This window comes from Echinops telfairi, unplaced genomic scaffold, assembly GCF_000313985.2.
Source record: "Echinops telfairi isolate 266 unplaced genomic scaffold, ASM31398v2 ScPeMD7_5592;HRSCAF=6446, whole genome shotgun sequence".
Classification (NCBI taxonomy): domain Eukaryota; kingdom Metazoa; phylum Chordata; class Mammalia; order Afrosoricida; family Tenrecidae; genus Echinops; species Echinops telfairi.
This window is the reverse complement of record NW_022109491.1, coordinates 46,690,593-46,711,441: the sequence shown is the minus strand read 5'-3', so window position 1 is coordinate 46,711,441 and position 20,849 is coordinate 46,690,593. Positions and strand designations below refer to the sequence as shown.

Genomic DNA, 20,849 nt, shown 5'->3' with positions numbered 1-20,849 from the left:
ACAGGTGCATAAGCAAATGTGGTGAAGAAGGCGATGGTGCCTGGCTATTAAAAGATATAATGTCTGGGATCTTTAAGGCTTGAAGTTACACAGGCTGCCATTCAGCAGAGAAGCAACAAGCTCACATTGAAGAAGCATACCGCAGGTGCGATCATGAGGAGTCATCAGGACCAGGTAATAGGCATCAGAAGGCACATAGAGATTGGGGGGGGTGGGGGTGGAGCAGACATCCAAAGCCCATCTGTAGACAATGGAACAATCCCCCCTACAGAGGGGGCACAGGGAAGGGATGAGTCAAGCAGGGTGCAGTAAGCTTTACTCTCAAAGGCTTTACTCCATTCACGTCATTATGACTTTCCCTTCAGTTCAGTCCTATTGTGAGTGTCTTCGACCGGAAACGCTCATCATTTGGTATTATCTGTGAAAATATTCTGGTGCTATTCATGAGGTTTTTAGTAACTGATAATGTTTCACGACTATCTGTAAGGTTTTCAGTGGCCTAGTCCTTCTTTATCGTCTGCTCTTAACCTGGAAGTGCTGCAGAAACTAGTTCACCCTGCTGGTACTTGATACCAGTGATAGAGCTTCCAGCTTCACAGCAGCACAGAAGCCACCACAGTATGACAAACGGGCAGACACATGGAAAATGACACTACATTATATAAATGTATATATTTAAGACCATATATCTATTTACAGTTCCCCTTTTTAAAACGTAACATCTACTTACTCGTAGAGGTCTGTGATCATTTTGTTTTCGTATCGAGCACAAAGGTTGTTGAGGACTTGTTCATGCTGGCCAAACAAGCGGATGTAGTTGGAGGCAGGGAAAGGTTCCTTAGAAAGGCACGTGATTGTTTCAACCATTTTATACTTATTAATATGAATTCTGAAGTAATTGCCAAGTTTTGCATTACCTGTAACTATTTCTGAACCCTGGTGGAAAGGAGAAATAAGAATCAGAAAAACAACATTAGAAACATCTCTGAAATTTGATAACTATACCATAGCAATTTGTTTTTCAAACCTAACAGTTTATATAAATCATCACTTATAAAGAACAGTAATGCATATTGACTGGACACAATAGAAGATAACAGTGTTTCAGAACATGATTAAATGTTTTTCAGGATATATATATTTAATACATTTTTGGGGGCTCTTACAGGTCTTATCACAATCCATACATTCATCCAGTGTCAAGCATTTGTACATATGTTGCCATCATCATTTTCAAAGCATTTTCTTTCTACGTGAGCCCTTAATATCTGCTCACTTCCCCCTCCATCCCTCATGAATCCTTGGTAAATTTTTCACCCTCACTTTTCACCCTCCCTCCCTCATGAACCCTTGGTAAATTATAGATTATTATTTTAACATCTTACATTTTCCTCTGTCTCCCTTCACCCACTTTTCTGTTGTTCATTCCCCTGGGAGGGGGTTATATATCAATTCTTGTGATCGATTCCCCCTTTATCCCCACACCTTCTCCCTACCCTCCTGGTGTCTCTATTCTCATAATTGGTCCTGAGGGGATTATCTGTCCTGAATTCCCTGTGTTGTGGGCTCTCATCTGTAGCAGTGTACATGTTCTGGTGTAGTCAGGTTAATAAGGTAGAATTGAGGTCATGATACTGGGGCGTAAGAAAGCATTAAAGAACTAGAGGAAAGTTGTGTGTTTCATCGGTGCTCTACTGCACCCTGACTGGTTCGTCTCTTCCTTGTGATCCTTCTGTAAAGGGATGTCCAATTGTCTACAGATGGCCTTTGGGTCTCCACTCCGCACTCCCCCTCATTCACATTGATATGATTGTTGTTCTGAGTCTTGGATGCCTGATACCTGATCCCATTGACACCTCATGATCACACAGTCTGGTGTGCTTCTTCTTTGTGGGCTTTGTTGCTTCTCAGCTAGATGGTTGCTTGTTTATCTTCAAGCCTTTAAGACCCAAGATGCTATATCTTTTGGTAGCCAGGCAACATCAGCTTTCTTCACCACATTTGCTTATGCACCCATTTTGTCTTCAGAGATCTTGTCGGGAAGGTGAACATCACAGAATACTGAATTATTAGAACAAAATGTTCTTGTATTGAGGGAGTACTTGAGTCGAGGCCCAATGTCCATCTGCTACCTTAATACTTAACATATAAATATAAGTATATAGATCTATTTCCCTATCATTATATGTAAGTACATTTACATATGTACATACCTGTATTTAGACCTCTAGAAATGTCCTTTGCCTCCTACTTCTTTTCTCAGGATATTTTAAACTGTGGTTGTGCTGTTCTATGCTTCTAAATTAGTTAACTGGTTATAGATAGACACCTCATACAGCTAATAAACACCTTGGGTGTATTTCTTCTGTGAGGTATTTTAAAGATTGTTAATTTTCTGTGTATGTCTCAGTATCTTTTTGAGCAATATTTCCAGTCAAAAGTGATTAGAAATAATCTGTTATTTTAAAGATCATTTAAATAGTAGAAACCCATAAAAAGTGATTTCTTAGTTGTTGGACTTGGGATGCTAGGTTATTTGGTGAAGTCTCTTTCCAGACATAAGGTCAGTTCTATCGGAAATGCTCATCAATATTCTGCAGGCCACATTCCAGGTTGTAATTTGTCAAGGATATAGAATTCTAGTTCATGCACCATAGAAACTTTGGCTAAAACTGGAAAGATGCTGCCATAATTCTCATCTCCATTTTTGTTCAGCTCTAGGCCTTGTTGGCCATCACCAAGCAGAGACATGCGCCTCACAGTTTCAGGGAATCAAGCTGGTCAGCCTCAAGGCACTGGCATAGGTGTTACTGCTGTTGTTTGCACCTTCACTTAAAATCTTTGGATTCCACAGTCCTGAGAGCAGAATTCAGTGGTGCCCAACTACCTCTTCCAACTACTCCGGAAAGAATCACATTGAAGGTCCTGGATAGAGTGGAAGTAAAATACTGACTAAAACTCAAAATCATAAAAGAGACCAGACTTACTGGTCTTACAGTGTATTCAGATGCACTGGTGAAACCCCCAAGACTATGGCTCTCAGTCAGCCTTCAGGTCTGGAATTGGACTCACCTCTGTGGTAGAATAGTTAACCATTTAATACAGAAAAGCAGCACTAACCAGTGAAAAAAACGGAAGCGTTAGGGAAGATGGAGGAATGGAAACAGAAACACGGTGAAAGCGAAATGTTATAATTCACTGAAGGGACGCAATGGATGAGTTGAAACAAAATATATATTACTTGTTGAACGTAAACCTCATGATATGCTCTGTAAACCTTCACCAAATTCACCATGAAAACTTTTCTAAAAAGCAAAACACCCCACCTAAAACAACAAGAAACACAACAAAATAGGTCCATGGACTGAATTAAGCTCACTGAGCAAACCTATCTTGAATACACACAGACTAAAGCTTTTACTCTTCATTTGAATGTTTAGAAATCCAAAGCAACTTGAACTATATTGACTCCAAATATTTACTAAATCCTGGAACGTACCTCAGGATTTTCATTGGAAGAGGTACATATAAGTCAGCTAAATTTTTTAAATAAGTTAAGGCAATAAGTGAGTGTTTGGTTATTAAATGGCAAAAACTCCCTGAGCAGGATTACCCCATCACAAGGTGTACAAAATTCAAGTTTTGTTGGGCAAGTAAATGTTGGGCCAACCCCAAGTATGAGAACCTGAGTATTTGGGGGTGGGGTGAGGACCAACGCAGGTTACTTTCCAGGTTGGTGATAGCATTTCAAAGGCTCATCATTCATAGAGTCAGATACAGAGTACAGAAAGGACATTATATAACAAAACAACCCTGTCTTCCATAATGGCATTAAATGTACAAAATAATGATTGGTGAATGTAAAAAAACCCGGCATTTGTGCCATGTCACCTGAACCCTCATTTCACATTACCCAAGGCTGATTCATATGCTGCTGAGGTCAGACATGCTCTACTCTCCAATATTCCTACCATCTTGTCCTTTTACTTCTTTCTTAAAAATAGTCTTATTGGCATACAATTCACATACCATACAATTCAATAGCTAATCACATCAAGAACAATTGAATAATCATCACCACAATCAATCTTATATTTTTTTCATTCTTGTACTCATCATGCTTAGCTCCTCATTTTCTCCCAACCTCCCTCTCATACCCCCAATAAACATTAGTCAATTTACTGTCTCTATAGATTTACTTACTCTGGATTTTATAAGTAAAACAGATAATTACTTCCATCAAAAAGTAAGCTGAAAATATTAATGACTAGAACAAATTAAAATGACTCAAAAGGGAGATCAAATGATAAGGTCTTAAATTTTAACCTAACCGCATCTGCAATAATACTCTCCAAAGCATTCTGTAAGATAGCCAGGTTATTAATATCCCTGGTCTGTGGTCAGAGGGGGTTCATTAGAAGCTTAATCCACATTCCACCCTCCCCACTGCCCCACTGTCTTTTAACTGAGACAACTTTAAAATGGGTCAAAAGAGAGATCAAATTCTAAGATATTGCATTGTAGAGTAACTACGTCTCTCATAATTGACTTTACAATGCTCTCTGTCTGATCACAAGGCTATTCACAACCCTCAACTATTTTTATTTTTTAACAGTTTTATTAACACTTCATCCACATATCATACAATTCAATAAATATTTCGATCATATCAAGAAGAGTTGTAAAATCATTGCTACAATCAATTTTAAAACTTTCTTATTTGTACTTATTGTTATTCATGTAAATTATGACTTAATCATGGCAAAAATATACACAACAAAACTTTCTCCAGTTAACTATGATCCTTTAAAATATATTTATTGAGATATAATTCATATATCATACACTTTCATATTTCAGTCATATTAAAAAGAGTTGTATGACCATAACTACAGTCAGTTCTAGAACATTTTCTTCCTTCTTGATTCATTATGCTTCATTTTCCTCCAACATCCCATCATCCCCTTACTCCCTATAAGCCATTACACTGGTTACTGTCTCTATAGATCTGTCTATCCTGGATTTTATATATTTGAAAACATACCAATAACACCCGCCTCCCGCAAAAAAAAAAACCCGCAGCAAATATATATAAAGAAAAAACCAACACTATAAAAATAAACCAGAGGGGGAAAACCTTAATTGAAAAAAAGCAGGAAATATTAAAAACTAGAACAAATTTTAAATGGGTCAAAAGGAATATCAAACTTTCAGGTATTACATTTTAACCTAATTACATTTTCCATAATTAAGTTTACTATACTCTGTCTGATAGCTAGGTTATTCACATCCCATGACTATGAGGGATATCCAGTAGAGGCTTAAGTCATGCACACACCCTGAAAGTGGATTCTGGGCTCCCAATGTAATCCATAACCTTCTGCTAATTGAATCTTCATAATTCAACTTCCTTCAGATTTAGAATTTGTTATACATAATCCCTGGATCACACAGGCTGGTGTGCTTCTAACATGTGGGCTTAGGTGACATCTCGTTTAGATAGTTGCTTGTTTAAAGACAAGACTTTAAGATCCAAGATGCTATTCTTTCTGATAGCTGAGCACCATTTGGTTTCTTCAACACCCTTTGCTGTAGCACCCGTACCTTCAGTGATCTCTTCCTGAGAGTGAGCATTGAGCAGGGCCATGTCATAAGAACTAGTTGTTCTTGGATCTGGGCTAGAATTAAGTACTAGCCCCAAATCCAAGCACTTACCTATGGTTTATGTATGTCTCTGGTTCACGTTAGAGGTCTCTATTGTTTTATGATAAAGAACATTATAAACATCCCCTTGAGGCATAAGGTAATTCTAATGATATTGTCATTATTTTATCCAATGATATAGAATTTAGCATACTGTTGAGAAAAGGAAGTTATACAAGTGCAGACTGGCTCCAAACTGCAATCCATAAGTTATTGATTTGCCCAGATATACTCATAAATGATTAAGCATGGTTTACATTGACGGTGGGGGTTGATGATATGGGGAAATTTCCAGTAACATTCATTCACAAAGGCAGAACCTTGCCTAGAAGACTAATACATGGCATAGTAAAGCACAGAGAAGATTAAAATAGTAAATATGGAATACCATTCATTGGGAACCCTCAAAGCAAGGGATCCTAACCAAGACAACCCTGTGGCCTATGAAGGAAGCCGTGTTCCCCAAAGTACAAAGTCTAAGGTCATCGTAGTTCACAGCACATGACCTGGGTCACCAAGGCTCTCTAACCAGGAGCATAGCTCGGGCTTATTCTGCCCTTGGTTCTATATAATACTTGTTGAGAGTTCCTTCCCAATGGGAAGTTGCTCCTCCCCATTTACCCACCAACAGAATGTAAATGCCTCCTCCCGAAGTAGACGCTCCCCTTCCCACATCTTGATTTGGTTGCCCAGGAAGGTTCCTATATCATTCCTGTATTTGGAGCAACATGGAACCTAATCCCAATGCTGTAATGCAGCAAATGATCTTTTTTACCCTCTTCTTAAAGGAGTGACCCCAGCTGAGATGAGGTCTCCTCTATTGAGATGACTCTTAAAATGTGCATATATGGGGTAGTGGTGATACATGGTTCATGGACACTAGGCAGGCCCTCTGCCCTTCTGTTTGGTACTCTTCAGTTTGGATTAGAAGTTCACTTGGCCTGAGAATAGAAGCCTGCCTACCTCTTGCTGTTTTTCCTTATAGTAGTGGACTCATACAATAACTTCCATCATAATTGAAGCATAATGATTTCCAGGTCTTTCTATGTCATGAGGTGTTGCATGCTTTCATCATTGTTTTTTAGGGATTCTTAGAATTTCATTATATGTATGTACCATAGTTTCTTTAGCCATTATTCTATTGCTGGTCAATTGGGCTGTTTCTGGTGTCTTGCTATTGTGAATTGTGCTGCATTTAACATGGGACAACCTGGATCCTTTTGTGTCCTGACTTTTGTTTCTTTGGGGTATATGCCCAATCGTGGTATTGCTGGATGATATCCAATTTCTACTCCTGTTTGCTTTAGGTAACACCATGTAACTTTCCAGAGTGGTTGCATCTGTTTACAAGTCCATCAACAGTGTATGTGAGTTCCAGTTTCTCCATATCCTCTATAGCATTTGCTGTTTCCTGGGGTTTTTTTGGTGAGGAGGAGGGCATGGCTATCATTATGAGTGTTAGGTGGTATCTCACTATAGTTTTAATTTGCATCTCCCTGATGACTAGTGATCATGAGCATTTTTTCATGTGTTTGTTAGAAGTGCAGACCATTTCTGAACTACAATCCATAAGTTATTGATTTGTATAGATTAAACTCTTAAATGATTGATCATTGTTTACACTTGAGTAGCATTTTTTTGTGAACTATTTTTTACTTTTGCCCACTTTTAATGGGATCATTTAATTGGTAATTCTCTGAATGAGTGTAGAGTTTGATAGATTTTGACAATTAGACCCTTGTTTATTGTGTCATTGGTAAACAACTTTTCCCCAGTTTGTGGGGTCTCATTTTACTCTTTTATGTACATAAGTGATTTATTTTTAGTAGGTGAAACTCATCTATTTTGTCTTCCACTGTACTCGGTTTATTATACTTAGTAGTCTATGCATGCTCTGCAATTGGTTCCTTAGATTTGTTTCAAGTTTCTCGGTGATGAAATAGATAGCCGTGGGGGATACATATAGGTCTTTAATCCATCTTGAGTTCATTTTTGTGCACGGGGAGAGATATGGGTCCTGCTTCATTCTTCTGCATATGGAAATACTATTTATCTAATAACATTTGTAACGAGATTATCTTTATTCCATTTGATAGTTTGGGGTCTTTTGTCAAAGATGAGCTGTCTGGGACATTGGGCCTCTACTCAAGTACTCCTTCAATGCAAGAACACTTTGTTCTAATAACCTGGTATTCTGAGATGCTCACCTTCCTGACAATTGCTGAAGACAAAATGGGTGCATAGCAAATGTGGTGAAGAAAGCTGATGGTGCCTGGCTATTAAAAATATGGCATCTGGGATCTTAAAGGCTTGAAGATAAACAAGTTTCCATCTAGCTGGGAAGCAACAAAGCCCACATGGAAGAGCATACCAGCCTGTGTGATCACAAGGTGTCTACAGGATCAGGTATCAGGCATCAGAAGACCCCAAACAAATAACCATATCTATGCGAATTAGGCGGGCGGGGGCAGAGTAGCGACCCAAAGCCCATCTGTAGACAATTGGACATCCCCTCACAGAAGGGTCACAAGGAAGGGACGAGCTATTCAGGGTGCAGTATAGCACTGATGAAACATACAACATTCCTCTAGTTCTTTAATGCACCCCCTCCCCCAATACCATCACCTCAGTTCTCCCTTACAAATCTGGCTAGACCAGAGCATGCACACTGGTACAGATAAGAGCTCCTGACACACAGAATCCAGGACAGGTAAACCCCTCAGGAAGAATAATGGGAGTAGCAATAGCATGGATACCACGAAGGTATGGGGAAAGTTGGGAGAAAAAGGGGGAACTGACTGCAATGATTAATGTATAACAACCCTTCCCTCCACCCAGGGTGATAAACAACAGAACCATGGGTGAAGGGAGACAGGATGGTGTAAGATATGGAAATAATAATATTTTATAATTTATCAAGTGTTCATGAGAGTGGGAGGATGGGGGAGGGAGGGGGAAAAGTGAGGAGCTGATACAAAGGGCTCGAGTAGAATATGTTTTGCAAAGGATGATGGCAACATATGTAAAAAAGTGCTTGATACAATGGGTGTATGGATTGTTATAAGAGCTGCAAAAGCAAAAAAAAAAAAGCTTTAAGAGCCCCACTAAAATGATTAATTAAAATAAAAAAAAGATAAACTGTCTGTAGATGGATGTATTTACTTCTGGATTTCCATTCCGTTTTGTTCCATTGGTCTATGTATCTATCATTGTACCAGGACCAGGCTGTTTTTACTACAGCCTGGATATGTAGTATATAGTTTACTACAGCCTGGATATGTTGTAGTTTTTAGGTCAGGTGGTTCTACCTGGTTCTTCATTTTAAGAAGTTCTTTGCTTATTCTGGGTTTCATGCCCCTCCATATAAAGTTGGTGGTTAGTTTTGCCATGTCTTTAAAGAACGTATTTTGGATTTGAATTGAAAGTGCATTTTATCTGTAGATTGCTTTAGGTAGTACTGTATTGACATTTTCACAATTTTAAGTCTGCCTATCCATGAACAGAGGATATTCTTCCATTTATTTAAGTCTCTCTTTTTTTGTTTCTTGCAATACTGTTCTATAGTTTTCTTTGTACAGGTATTTTATTTCTTTGATTAGATTTATTCCTAAGCATAATCTTTTTTGGTGGTTATTGTGAATGGTATTATTTCCCTTCATACCTTTTTCATAGCTCTCTTTGCTGGTATACAGGAATTCAATTAATTTCTGCTTGTTAATCTTGTATCCTGTTACTCTGATAACTTTTTCAATTGTTTGCAGCAGGCTTTTTGTAGAGTCTCTCGGATTCTCTCTCCTTAGGATCATGTTGTCTTCAAATAGTGAAATTTTCACTTCTTTGTCTATTTGTAGTCTCTTGATTTATTTTTTTGTCTGATGGTTCTGGCTACGCCTTCCAATATGATGTTGAATAAGAGTAGTGAAAACGGGCATCCTTATTGGGTCCCCATTTTCAGGGAACATGTATCTAGTTTTTCCCCACTGAGTATGATGTTGGCTCTTGGGCTGCTGGTTTTTCATCTTACCGATTTTTACATCTATTGTATCTCCTACAGTACTCTTTTTATTTTTTCACCTGGGTTTGCATTGGCCACTCAGAACTCACAGACAATATGGACTCTATTAAAGAAGCTAACAGGCTACAGATGTTCAGGCAACAATAATTGGGACAGGACAGCCTCTTTACAATAGTGTCCACAAGAACTCCTCTTTCTGGTCTTTGTCATCTCAGTCACACAACCCATGGCCTCTGCTTTACTCAGGCAATGCTACAAAGCTTTCCTAGGGCAAGCCAACAAATGCTCAAAAAGCATAGTCCAAAGATGCTAAGGCCTAATTCCGTGGGTCAGCAACCCTGTTTTTGCTGTGTGCTATTAAGCCATTTCCAACACACAATGACCCTATGCACAACAGAAGGAAAAATTGCCTGGTCCTGAGCCATCCTCATAATTGTTGTTATGTTTAAGATCCATCTCATTGAGGTATTTGTTTATGTTGACTGTCTACAAAGCATAATGTTGTTTTCTAGGGACTGGTCTCTTCTGATAGCATGCTTAAAGTACGTGAGATGAAATCTAGCCATCTTCCATTCTAAGGAGTATTCTTGTAGTAGTTATCCTAAGACAGATTTGTTTGTTCTTTTGGCGATGTATACAATTTTTAATATTCTTCACCAACACCATGATTTAAATACACAAGTTCTTTGGTCTTCCTTTATTCATTGCCCAATTTACACATGCACACGAGGAGTGCACCTTAGTCCTCAATGTGACCTCCTTGCTCTTCAACACTTTAAAGAGGACTGGTGCAGAAGATTTATACAATGCAATACAGCTTGATCTTTTGACTGCTGCTTCCATGAGTGTTGTCTGGGGTCCGAGTTAAATGAAATTCTTGACAGCTTCAATCTTTTCTCCATTTATCATGATGTGGTATATCAGTCCACATGTGAGATTTTTCTCTTTCTTCCTGTTTTCTTTACATTCTAATCCTTACTAAAGGTTACCTACAGTCTTTAATTTTCATCAGCAAGTGCTTCAAGTTTTCCTTACATTCAGCAGGCAAGGTTGTGCTGTCTGCATATAAGGTTTCCTCCAATATAATGCTTTGTTCTTCTTCATACAGACTATCTTCTCAGATGATTTGTTCAGTCTACAGATGGAATAAATATGATGAAAAGATACAACCCCAATGCACACCTTCACTGATTTTAAACTGTGTAATATTTATCTTTTTGAACAACTACCTCTTGGTCTATGAATGTCCTGGAATTATCTCTCTTCTAAATTTTACCCATAGTGTTTTATGATCCATATAGTCAAATGCCTTGGTATAGTCAATAAAACACAAATAAAATTCTGGTATTCTCTGCTTTGAGCCACGATCTATCTGACATCAGTAATGAATTTGCCTTGTATTTCTGGCATAGTCAGTAAAATTTTACTTCCGTGAGATATTCATGATATTTTTTTGATAATTGCTGCACTTTGTTGGGTCATATTTCTTTGGAATGGGAACAAATATTGATCACTTCCGGCCGGTTGACCAGATAACTGTCTTCCCAATTTCTTGGTATAGACGGTTGAGTGCTTCATCAGTGTTTCATCACCTTGTTGAAACATCTCAATTGCTATTTTCTCAGTTCTCTGAGCCTTGTATTTCATTAACACTCTTAGTGCAGCTTCCACTTCTTCCTTCAATATCATTAGTTCTTGATTATATGGCTCCTCTTGAAACGGTGGAATGGCAACCAATTATTTATGGAGCATTAACGCTCTATGTATTCCTTCCTTCTTCTTGGATGATTCCTGCATTGTTCAATATTTTGCTTATAGCATCCTTCAACCTTGCAACTTAAAGCTTGAAATTTTCTCAATTCTTTCAGCTTGAGGTTTGCCGAAGGTCTTCTCCCCTTTTTTTGCTTTTTACCTCCATGTCTTTGCACAGTTCATTGTAATACTCAACTTTGCCTCCTTGAGCTGTCTTTTAAAATTTCTTCTTAGGCTCTTTTACATCATTATTTTTTTCCTTTCAGTTTAGCTGCTCTATGATCAAGAGCAAAGTTCAGTCTCTGCTGAAATCCATTTGTTGTTTCTTTATGTATTTTCATACTTTCTTCCTGTCTGGTGTTCTTGGTGTCATCCCACAACTCCGCTAGTCTTCTGTCATTATAGTTCAATGAGTGAAATCTGTTCTTGAGATGTTTTTGAAATCCAGGTGGGATATAGTCAAGGTCTTACTTTGTCTCTTGCAGATTTGTTTTAATTTTCTTCAACTTTAACCTAAATATGAGCAATTGGTGGTCTCGTTCAAAGTTGGCCACTGGCCTTGTTTGGGCTGATACTATTTAGCTTCTCCCTTATCTCTTCCCACAGGTGTAGTCAATCTGACTCCAGAGTATATACCATCTGGTGATGTTCATGTGTATAATCACTATTTATCTTGTATATAATTTATCACGTCTATAATCACAATTTATCACGTGTATAATCACAAAAATGTCTTTGCAATTAAAGTTTTTGGTCTTGAAAAATTCTATTATGTTATCTACAGTGTTGCTTCTATAATCAAACCATATTTTATAACAACTGTTTCTTCCTCTTTGTTCCCAGGCTTCACATTCTAATTCCCAATAATGCATCTTGAATGCAAATGCATCTTGAATGCCAATTTGATCAGTTTCAGGCTGAAAAAACTTGTAGAATTCTTCAATTTTCATCACTATGATTCACGGATGGTATGTCAATTTAAGTAATAGCTGTGTTAACTGGATTTCTTGTATTTGTACAGTGATTATCCTATCAAAGACAGATCTTGAAATGATCTTTTGGAAAATGACTATGACGCCACTCCCCTGGGACTTGTCATTTAAGGCACAGTAAAGCAGATGAGTGTCCCCTCAAATTGGCCAATCCCAGTCCATTTCAACTCACCAATTCCTATGTGTTCTGTTTAAATTTTTATTAGTCGGAATTTAATAATATACAATATCATCGCATATTTCAATCACACCACATAGACTTGTACACTGCTAGTTTCCAAACATTCTTTTTCTTGACATCATTGTCTCCCTTTTACTACCCCCCCACAACTCTCCATTTAATTTTTGACAACTTATAATTTTCCAACTTAGTACATTCCATGTTCTGATTATTAATGGCTGTTTCCAGCTGTTCCCACTTTGAATCATTCTGTTGCAGCTGGGGAATGTCTGAAAGTATTATTCCATTCACATTATTTAGGTTGGCTCCAGTCCTTTTTTAGTGTCTTTTAACTTGAGAGGCTCATCTTCCAGCACTATATCTGACAATGGTCTACTGCAATTCCTAAGGGTTTCAGTGGCCAACATCTTAGAAGTGGACAGCTTGTTCCTTCTTCCGTGTCTGTTCTTAGTCTGGAAGCACTGCTGAAACCTGTTTACCAAGTGACCCCTAAGGGCAATTCTACTCACCCTATAGTGTTGATAGGTGTCAGAATCAACTTGATGGCAGTGAAATTAGTGATTCACTTTGTAGGACAGGGTAGACCTATCTACATTCCCAAGTCTTCATATTCAGCATTGCTGACAGATCAGGAAATTCCAGTTGCTAACAATGTAGTCCAATCCTTACAAAAAAACACTTCACTCAATGATGACGTAAGGCAGCTATGAGTCCTGCCATTCCATCAGGAGGATGATGACCATTTTACACATGTTCCAATTCTGTGGGGTGTATGAGATTTTAGAAACCAGAGGCACTTATATCTATGAACAGATCAGCCTGAAAGCGGAGTCCTAACTCTATATTAAAATCTTGACATGAATCTAGGATCCACATTGAAATTTAAAGTTCTCTTTTTCTAACAGCAGTTCCTCTAACCCTGATGCTGACCTAACCTGGATGGTAACCTAACCCTAAACTGAGAAGGAGACATTCCTTTTATGTGAGGTCTGGCAGGTGCAGGATCACAATTGATTTACAGAGAATCTTTCCAGTATGGCCAAACAGATGCAAGATGTCATAACTTACATACAATGGGTCTTGATGTGTAGCTTTATTGGTAAATCTTTACAATTGTTCCATGATTAAGTGAACAATTTTTATAGCAAATTTCTGGAACAAACCCACTTTGCCATTGTCCTGTGACCACCCTGCAATAAGCTGAAGAACACATCCACTCGCAATTGTGTACCATGCAGTTGACCATGTAATCCCATATAAATGTATATGTTATCCACCTATTCCTGCTAAACCCACACTTTCAACCCCTTGATTGTCTTCAGACAATTATGATCTTGTATCTTTCAGTTCCTGCTCCAACTGTACAAAAATGTTTTTTCTTATTATTTGTTAGAGCAGCCATTTTCACTCTGAGTTTGGATGTTTTCCCATTCTGGTTACTTTCTATCCATTAATAAACCTCTGCCACTTTTACTTTAAACAGACTCTTTGATGTTGCTCAACAACAGGGGTGTGTAGCATCTTTTTTATTTTAAGCTTCTAAGGACATTATTAGGAAATTTGGACCTTGAATTTTCTATTTTGATAGGGTAATTGGGTCTGGATTTTGCTTTGTTCCCCACCCCTTGTAAGTTACTTTATGATTTTGACAAAGATTAGAATTAATCATACTTGATATTCAGTCAGTCAAGTTCTCTGTCCTTATGATTAACATACAATTTTAATTTTATGGTATCCAAGGCAGAATTTGTTGTGACAAATTTCTTTATTCCATGGCATATAAGCCAACAAAGCATGTGGACTGGAATCTGTAAATTAGTTTATTATGTAGACTATTGGGGTCTCCTTTCTTCCTTTTGTTAGGTTACCTATCAAACAGATCATGAATTATTTAAGTGTATTCTTACTTAAACATTTAATAAATTTATTTTTAAATAGTAATTTAGTTTTTTCTAATTAAATATTGTTTCATATCATCTATTCTTGATCAACTGCCTGAATATTTTGGCAATAATCTTACATAATCAAATTAATTTCAAACTCAAAGATTTCCATGGAATAATCTTACTCCCCCTCCCTACCATCAAATAATTAAATGTAACAAAATCAGTTTAGATATTCTGCAGCCTATTCAACCAGCCAAAAAATCTATTTAAATTGCATTTTAATTTAAACTCTTATTATTCGAGGGATAATGCCTCCGAGTGCAAGCCACACCCCAAAATCTTCTTGTGCAAACCATACAAACACCCACCTGAAGAAACATCTTGTTCAATAATCTCTCTCTTGCCTGCAGATGACCCTAACCAAGAATTAGCCCAAACTACAATACCCTGACTACAATGTACCAGAAGACTACCCCCTTGATTAGAACCATAAAACCCTGCTAGTCTGTACAGGGAGGGCCTTTTGACTCAGGTCAGAGGGCCCTCTCAAGCTTCCTCCAATAAACCTGTTTCTCATCCTTAAGTCTCTCATCTTGTCTCTCCTGTGTCTCCATGCTAACATTTAGTATCCTAACATTATTTAAAACACCCCTTTTTGTTGTTTCATAGAGCCACAACCCCAAACCAAACTTATTGCTATTGTGTTATGCAGACTCATAGAAACCCTATTTGCAGGATAAAAATGCCCCTGTAGGTACTGACACTATAATTCTCTATAGGAGTAGAGAGCCATATCTTTCTCCCGAGGAGCTGCTGGTAGGTTTGAACTGCTGACCTTATGGTTAGCTGCCCATTGTTTAACTACCACCTCTATGAGATTATTCAGTGTTCTTGAAGAATCTGCTTCAGCCAATGTGAAAATGGTAACTTTGTGAGTTCCATAGCTGAGTCAGATAAAGCTAGTGAGGAATAATCATGCTTAGAGCTTGGGTTTAAATAATTTGTTCTAGGTCACATGGGAACTAAATGGAAGAGCTGGGATTCAAACATTCTAAAGAATAAGAGTAAGAAGCTTGTACTATTTGAATCTGCCTCCTATAAGGAATTTCCCTGGAACCACAACCCAACAACTTATATTTATGTCTTACTGGCCAGAATGTGCTACATGGTCAATGCTATCTTCAAGGAGACATACTAAAATTCTGTTTTAAGTAGGTTGTATTTTAATTATCCAGAGTCACTGGCTAAAAAATTATCTTGGGGTCACTGACTAAACAGTAACTATAACTCATCAGACAATCAATGCTCATGGCAGCATCAAGAGATCAAAGGACACATTATATTAGGTAAATATACTGCATAAGACCTCTTTAAAGTGTTGAAAAGCAAGGATAGTCCTTTGAGGACTAAGGTATGCCTGACCCAAGCCATGGGTATTTTCAATAGCCTCATATGCATGTGAAAGTTGGACATTGAATAAGGAAGATCAAAGAAGAATCAACACATTTGATTTATGGTGTTGAAGAATATTGAAAGTGCCATGGACTTACAAAAGAACAAACAAATCTATCTTGGATGAAGCACAGCCAGAATTCTCCTCGGGGAAAAGAATGAAGAGACTTTGTCTCGGGTACTTTGGGTATATGGTCAGGGGAGACCAATTCCTGAAGAAGGACATCATGCTTGGTAAAGCAGAGGGCCAGTGAAAAAGCGGAAGACGTTCAGCAAGATAGGTGGACACAGTGGGTCCATAGGTGGACTCAAACTTGACAACAATTGTAGGATGGTGTAGAATGGATTTCATTTTATTGAACATTGGTTCGCTATGAGTTGGAACCAACTCAATGATACCTAACCAACAACATTGATATATCACAAATTCCCTTAAAGTTTATTGGCTTAAAACAACAAGAGCTTTTATAATCAGTCTCTGGGCATCAAGAATTGGGATTGGCTTAGATGCAGGGTCCTTGCTCAAGGTTTCTTATAAGTTTACACTCAAAGTGTAAGCTGGGGCCATAATCATATAAAGGCTTGATGGGGCTGAGGGGTCCACTTCCTGGTTGGTTCAAACACATGACTGGAAAATTGATAATGCCTGTTCCCAGGAAGTCTTAAATTCCTCACCACAAGGATTTCTCCAAAGTGTTGCTTGAGTGACCTCAGAGCCTGGCAGCAAATGATCCAAGGAGGAGAAAGTTGGGAACTGTAATTTTTATGATCTTGCTTGGTGGTCCCATTATTTTCCCTGCAACATCCTGTTGACTATACCGGCCAGCCCTATTAGTGTAGGAGCGGCACACAAAAGCTTGCATTCCAGGAGGGGAGAATCATTAGTGGTCATTTGGGGAGCTGGTGCCCATAGTGGATTCCTGATGCATACACAAACCCATTACACTAAAGCCTTTGAATACCAAACTTCACCCAGGGTTTAAATCTGGCCTGAAGTGGCCCTGTCATGGCAGATGAAGGGAAACCAGAAAATATTCCAAGATTTAAGATTTGAAATAATAATTGGAACAGGAAAATTTGTGAGTCAAAGGCCTGGAAGAACACATTTGGAAGAGGCATAGTAAGCCCTTCTGGGAGCCTGATGTATGACATTAAATTATTGCTAGGATTGTAGAAAGTAACACATATTCAAGCAGTGGGCTTTGGTACCTTCTTTTATCTGTACACATTGCTTTAGACCAAGCCAATCAAGAGCTTTGGTTGCTATTTAACATGGCTGCTGCTTTCGCTTTCTAAAAAGGAGATAACTTTCTAACTGGGCTTTGACTTGTAAATTTTCCCATTCTAGTGAACATTCCAGTTCACCCACACTTAAAAATCCACATCTGTTCTGATGTTGCTTTGTTGGCCATCACTGAAACACACTGAACTGGTTTGAAGGGGTTTTTTTTGGTAAACAAAGCACTACATGTTAAAGTTTCATACAATTTAGGAATAACACTTACAAAATCAGGCTGAGCCATTTGTACTGCCAAGGGAGTTGGAATTGCAGGCTTGGCAAGGTGTAGATAATAGTAGGACCCAGGGAGGATGCCTCCTAGAGGAAACAACAGGTTAGCCACATTAGAAAGCACTTGTCAAGGAAATGGGTAACAGAGCTTCTATTTTCACCATAATACTGAGAAGGTTACACTGGCATATGATGCTCCAGAATGATGTGCCAAGCTTATCCAATGTGCCAAGCTTATCCAATGTGATTTCCCATAACTGCTGGCACACTAGCCTGTACCTGCCAAAGCCATATTATGCCTTTTAGAGGTAGTAAATGTTGCAGTGGTGTTCCTATATCATATAATTCCCCTATTAGGGATTTTTTTTTTAGCTTTATAAGAAAAATTAGCAAAGTTCTCCATTCTTATGCTTGATAAGCATTATCAAGTTCTCAATAGTCTTTTAGGTTGTCTCTGAATTGTACGCCTCATTCACCTCTATTACCTAACACCCACTTTTCTTCTTCCTTTTCCCACAGAACCCATTTTTTTTTTTGAGGTTTCATCCAGGTGAGAAACCTGACGGCCTTTTGCGGCCTTTTAGATGGGTAGAGAAAGAGAAGGGACAGAGTGTTGGTATTCTGTCTCTCTGGCTGAGGCTTCGTTACTCTACTATGACTTTGGTTCAGAAACCTCCTCAAAGTGAATAAACTATCTGATAAATATGTACATTTTCTAGTATAGAATTTTCATATTAAAAAAAATCAGTTTTCAAGATCTCTCTAACCATCCACGAAAGTGAAGAAATACAATTTTACTATTAAGATGATCTCTTTAAGGGTTATCCATTGCTATTGATTAAAACTCATAGCAATTTTGTTGTTGTTGTTGTTGTTTACGCCTTATAGTTGATTCCTACTCATAGCAACCCTATGTAAAAGAGAACAAAACACTGCCTGGTTCTGCACCATCCTCACAATGATGCCACCCACAGTTTGTTATGACCTAAACAGTAGACGGCCTTTTTACAGTCAATAAACACACGAAGACATCTTTTCGGTATTTCATTCTGTCAGCCAAGATCCATTTAACAACAGCAATGATAGCCATTATTCCATATTCTCTTCTGAATTGGCCTGAACCTCTGGCAAGTCCCTGTCAATGTATTGCTACAACCATTGTTGAATTATTTCCAGCAAAATTTTACTTTCAAGTGATATTGCTATTAATTGGATGACTTCTGCATTCTGTTGGGTCACCTCTCTTTAGAATGGGTACAAATATAATCTTTTGCAGTTGAATTTCTTGGCATAGGTGAGTGAGTGCTTCCAGTGTTTCAAAAACATGGTGGAACATTTCAATTCCCGGAGTTTTAATTTTTGCTACTGCCTTGAGTAGCTTGCACTTTTCCCTTCAGTTCCATTGGATTGTTTTTTTTTTTAAATACTTTTATTAGGGGCTCTTACATCTCTTTTCACAATCCATACGTTCATCCAGTGTGTCAAACACATTTGCACATATGCCGCCATCAGCGTTTTCAAAGCATTCTCTTCCCACTTGAGCCCCTGATATCAGTTCCCCATTTTCCCTCACTTCCTCCCCACTGCCCTCCCTCATGAACCCTTGATAAGTTATAGATTATTTTTTCCATATCTTACATTGCTCTCCATCGCTCCTCATCCAGTTTCCATTATTCATCCCCTTGGGAGAAGGTTCTAGGTTGATCCTTGTTATCGATTCCCTTTTCTCCCCCGCCCCACCCCCAAATCTTTCTGGTATCTCTATTCTCCTTGTTGGCCCTGAGGGGTTTATCTATCCTGGATTCCCTGTGTTACAGGCTCTTATCTGTAGCAGTGTGCATGCTCTGGTCTGAACCGATTTGTAAGGTAGAATTGAGGTCATGATAGTGGGGTGAAGGACCTTGAACTATTTATAGGTTTTTTCATTTTTGTCAGTGCCTTTCTTTTTGTTATTGTTATTTTGTTTTTGTTTTTTGCTGTTGGTGTTATAGTTTTGCTGATTTTGACTTCTTTGCTGTTTTATTTGGCTTTGCCTAGTTTTTGCACCTCTTAATGTATCTGCATGTCTATCTAGATAAGATAGGCAGGATAAATAATTCAGGGATGAAAAGAATGGGACCAATGGTTCCAGGGGTGGAGGGGGGTGAATATGGGAGAAGGGGAGGTGGGAGAAAGGAAGGTGGGGATGACCAACCCAGAGACGGAGGAACAACAAGTGAAGTGAAATCAATGAAAGGAAGGTTGTAGGATGCCTAGTGGGGCTTAATCAAGGGCAATGTAGCAGTGAGGAATTACTAAATCCGAATGAAGGCTGAACATGATGGTGGGACAAGAGGAAAGTAAAAAGGAAATAGAGGAAAGAACCAGGAGGCAAAAGACATTTATAGAGGTCTAAATATAGGCATCTACATATGCAAATATATATAGATATATATACTGAGAGGGGAATAGAACTATGTACTCATATCTATATGTTAAGAATAAAGGTTGCAGATGGACATTGGGCCTCGACTCACGTACTCCCTTAACACAATAATACTTTGTTCTAACAATCTGGCATTCTGTGATGCTCACCTTCCCAACAGGATTGCTGAAGACAAAACGGGCCCATTGGTTTTTAAACATATAATATCTCTTGAAATGGCTGAATGTAGACCTGTTTTCTGGTACAGAGGTTCTGTGTATTCCTGCTTGCTTCTTTTCATGCTTCCTACATCATTCAATAGTTTACACATTGTTGTTAGGTACTATTGAGTCAGTTCCAACTAATTTTGTTCATCGTTCATACAATATTTTGATATTACAACATGAAGCTTGAATTCTTTCCCAGTTCTTTCACCTTGAGATCCCTATGCTGCGTGTGTGTCTTCCTTTTTGGTATTCTAACTCCAGGTCTTTGTATCTTTCAATGTTATATTTTAATCTGACTTCTTGGGCTGTATTTGTGATTGTCTCTTTACTTAACCATGTCCTCCATTTGCTGTAGCTGTTCTGGGCTCAGGAAAAAGCTTCAGAGTCTCTTCTGACATTCACCGTGCTCTCTTCTTTCCTCTTGTCCTTTTGTTTTAATAATTAAATCATTTTATTGCGGGATTGTACAACTCTTATCAAAATCCACACATACATCATGTCGAGCACGTTTGTACATTTGTTTCCCTTATCATTCTCAAAACATTTGCTTTCTACTTGAGCCTTTGGTATCAGCTCCTCATTTTTTCCCTCCCTCCCTGCTCCCCCTCACCCATGAACCCTTGATAATTTATTAATTTTTATTATTTTGTCATGTCTTACACCGACCAACGTCTCCCTTCACCCACTTCTCTGCTTTCCATCCCCCAGGGAGGAGGTTATATGTAGA

The 20,849-nt window shown here is 38.3% G+C and overlaps 1 protein-coding gene across 1 annotated transcript in view; it reads right to left on the bottom strand.

Moving 5' to 3' along the window:
• Positions 1–20,849, bottom strand: part of CFAP61 (cilia and flagella associated protein 61) — a 399,631-nt gene that overhangs the window by 71,553 nt on the left and 307,229 nt on the right. The window contains exons 24-25 of the mRNA XM_045295176.1: positions 17,487–17,578; positions 731–936 (exon numbers count right to left, since the gene is read on the bottom strand). Coding sequence (XP_045151111.1) covers positions 731–936; positions 17,487–17,578 — 298 coding nt within the window. The remainder of the gene's footprint in view (positions 1–730; positions 937–17,486; positions 17,579–20,849) is intronic.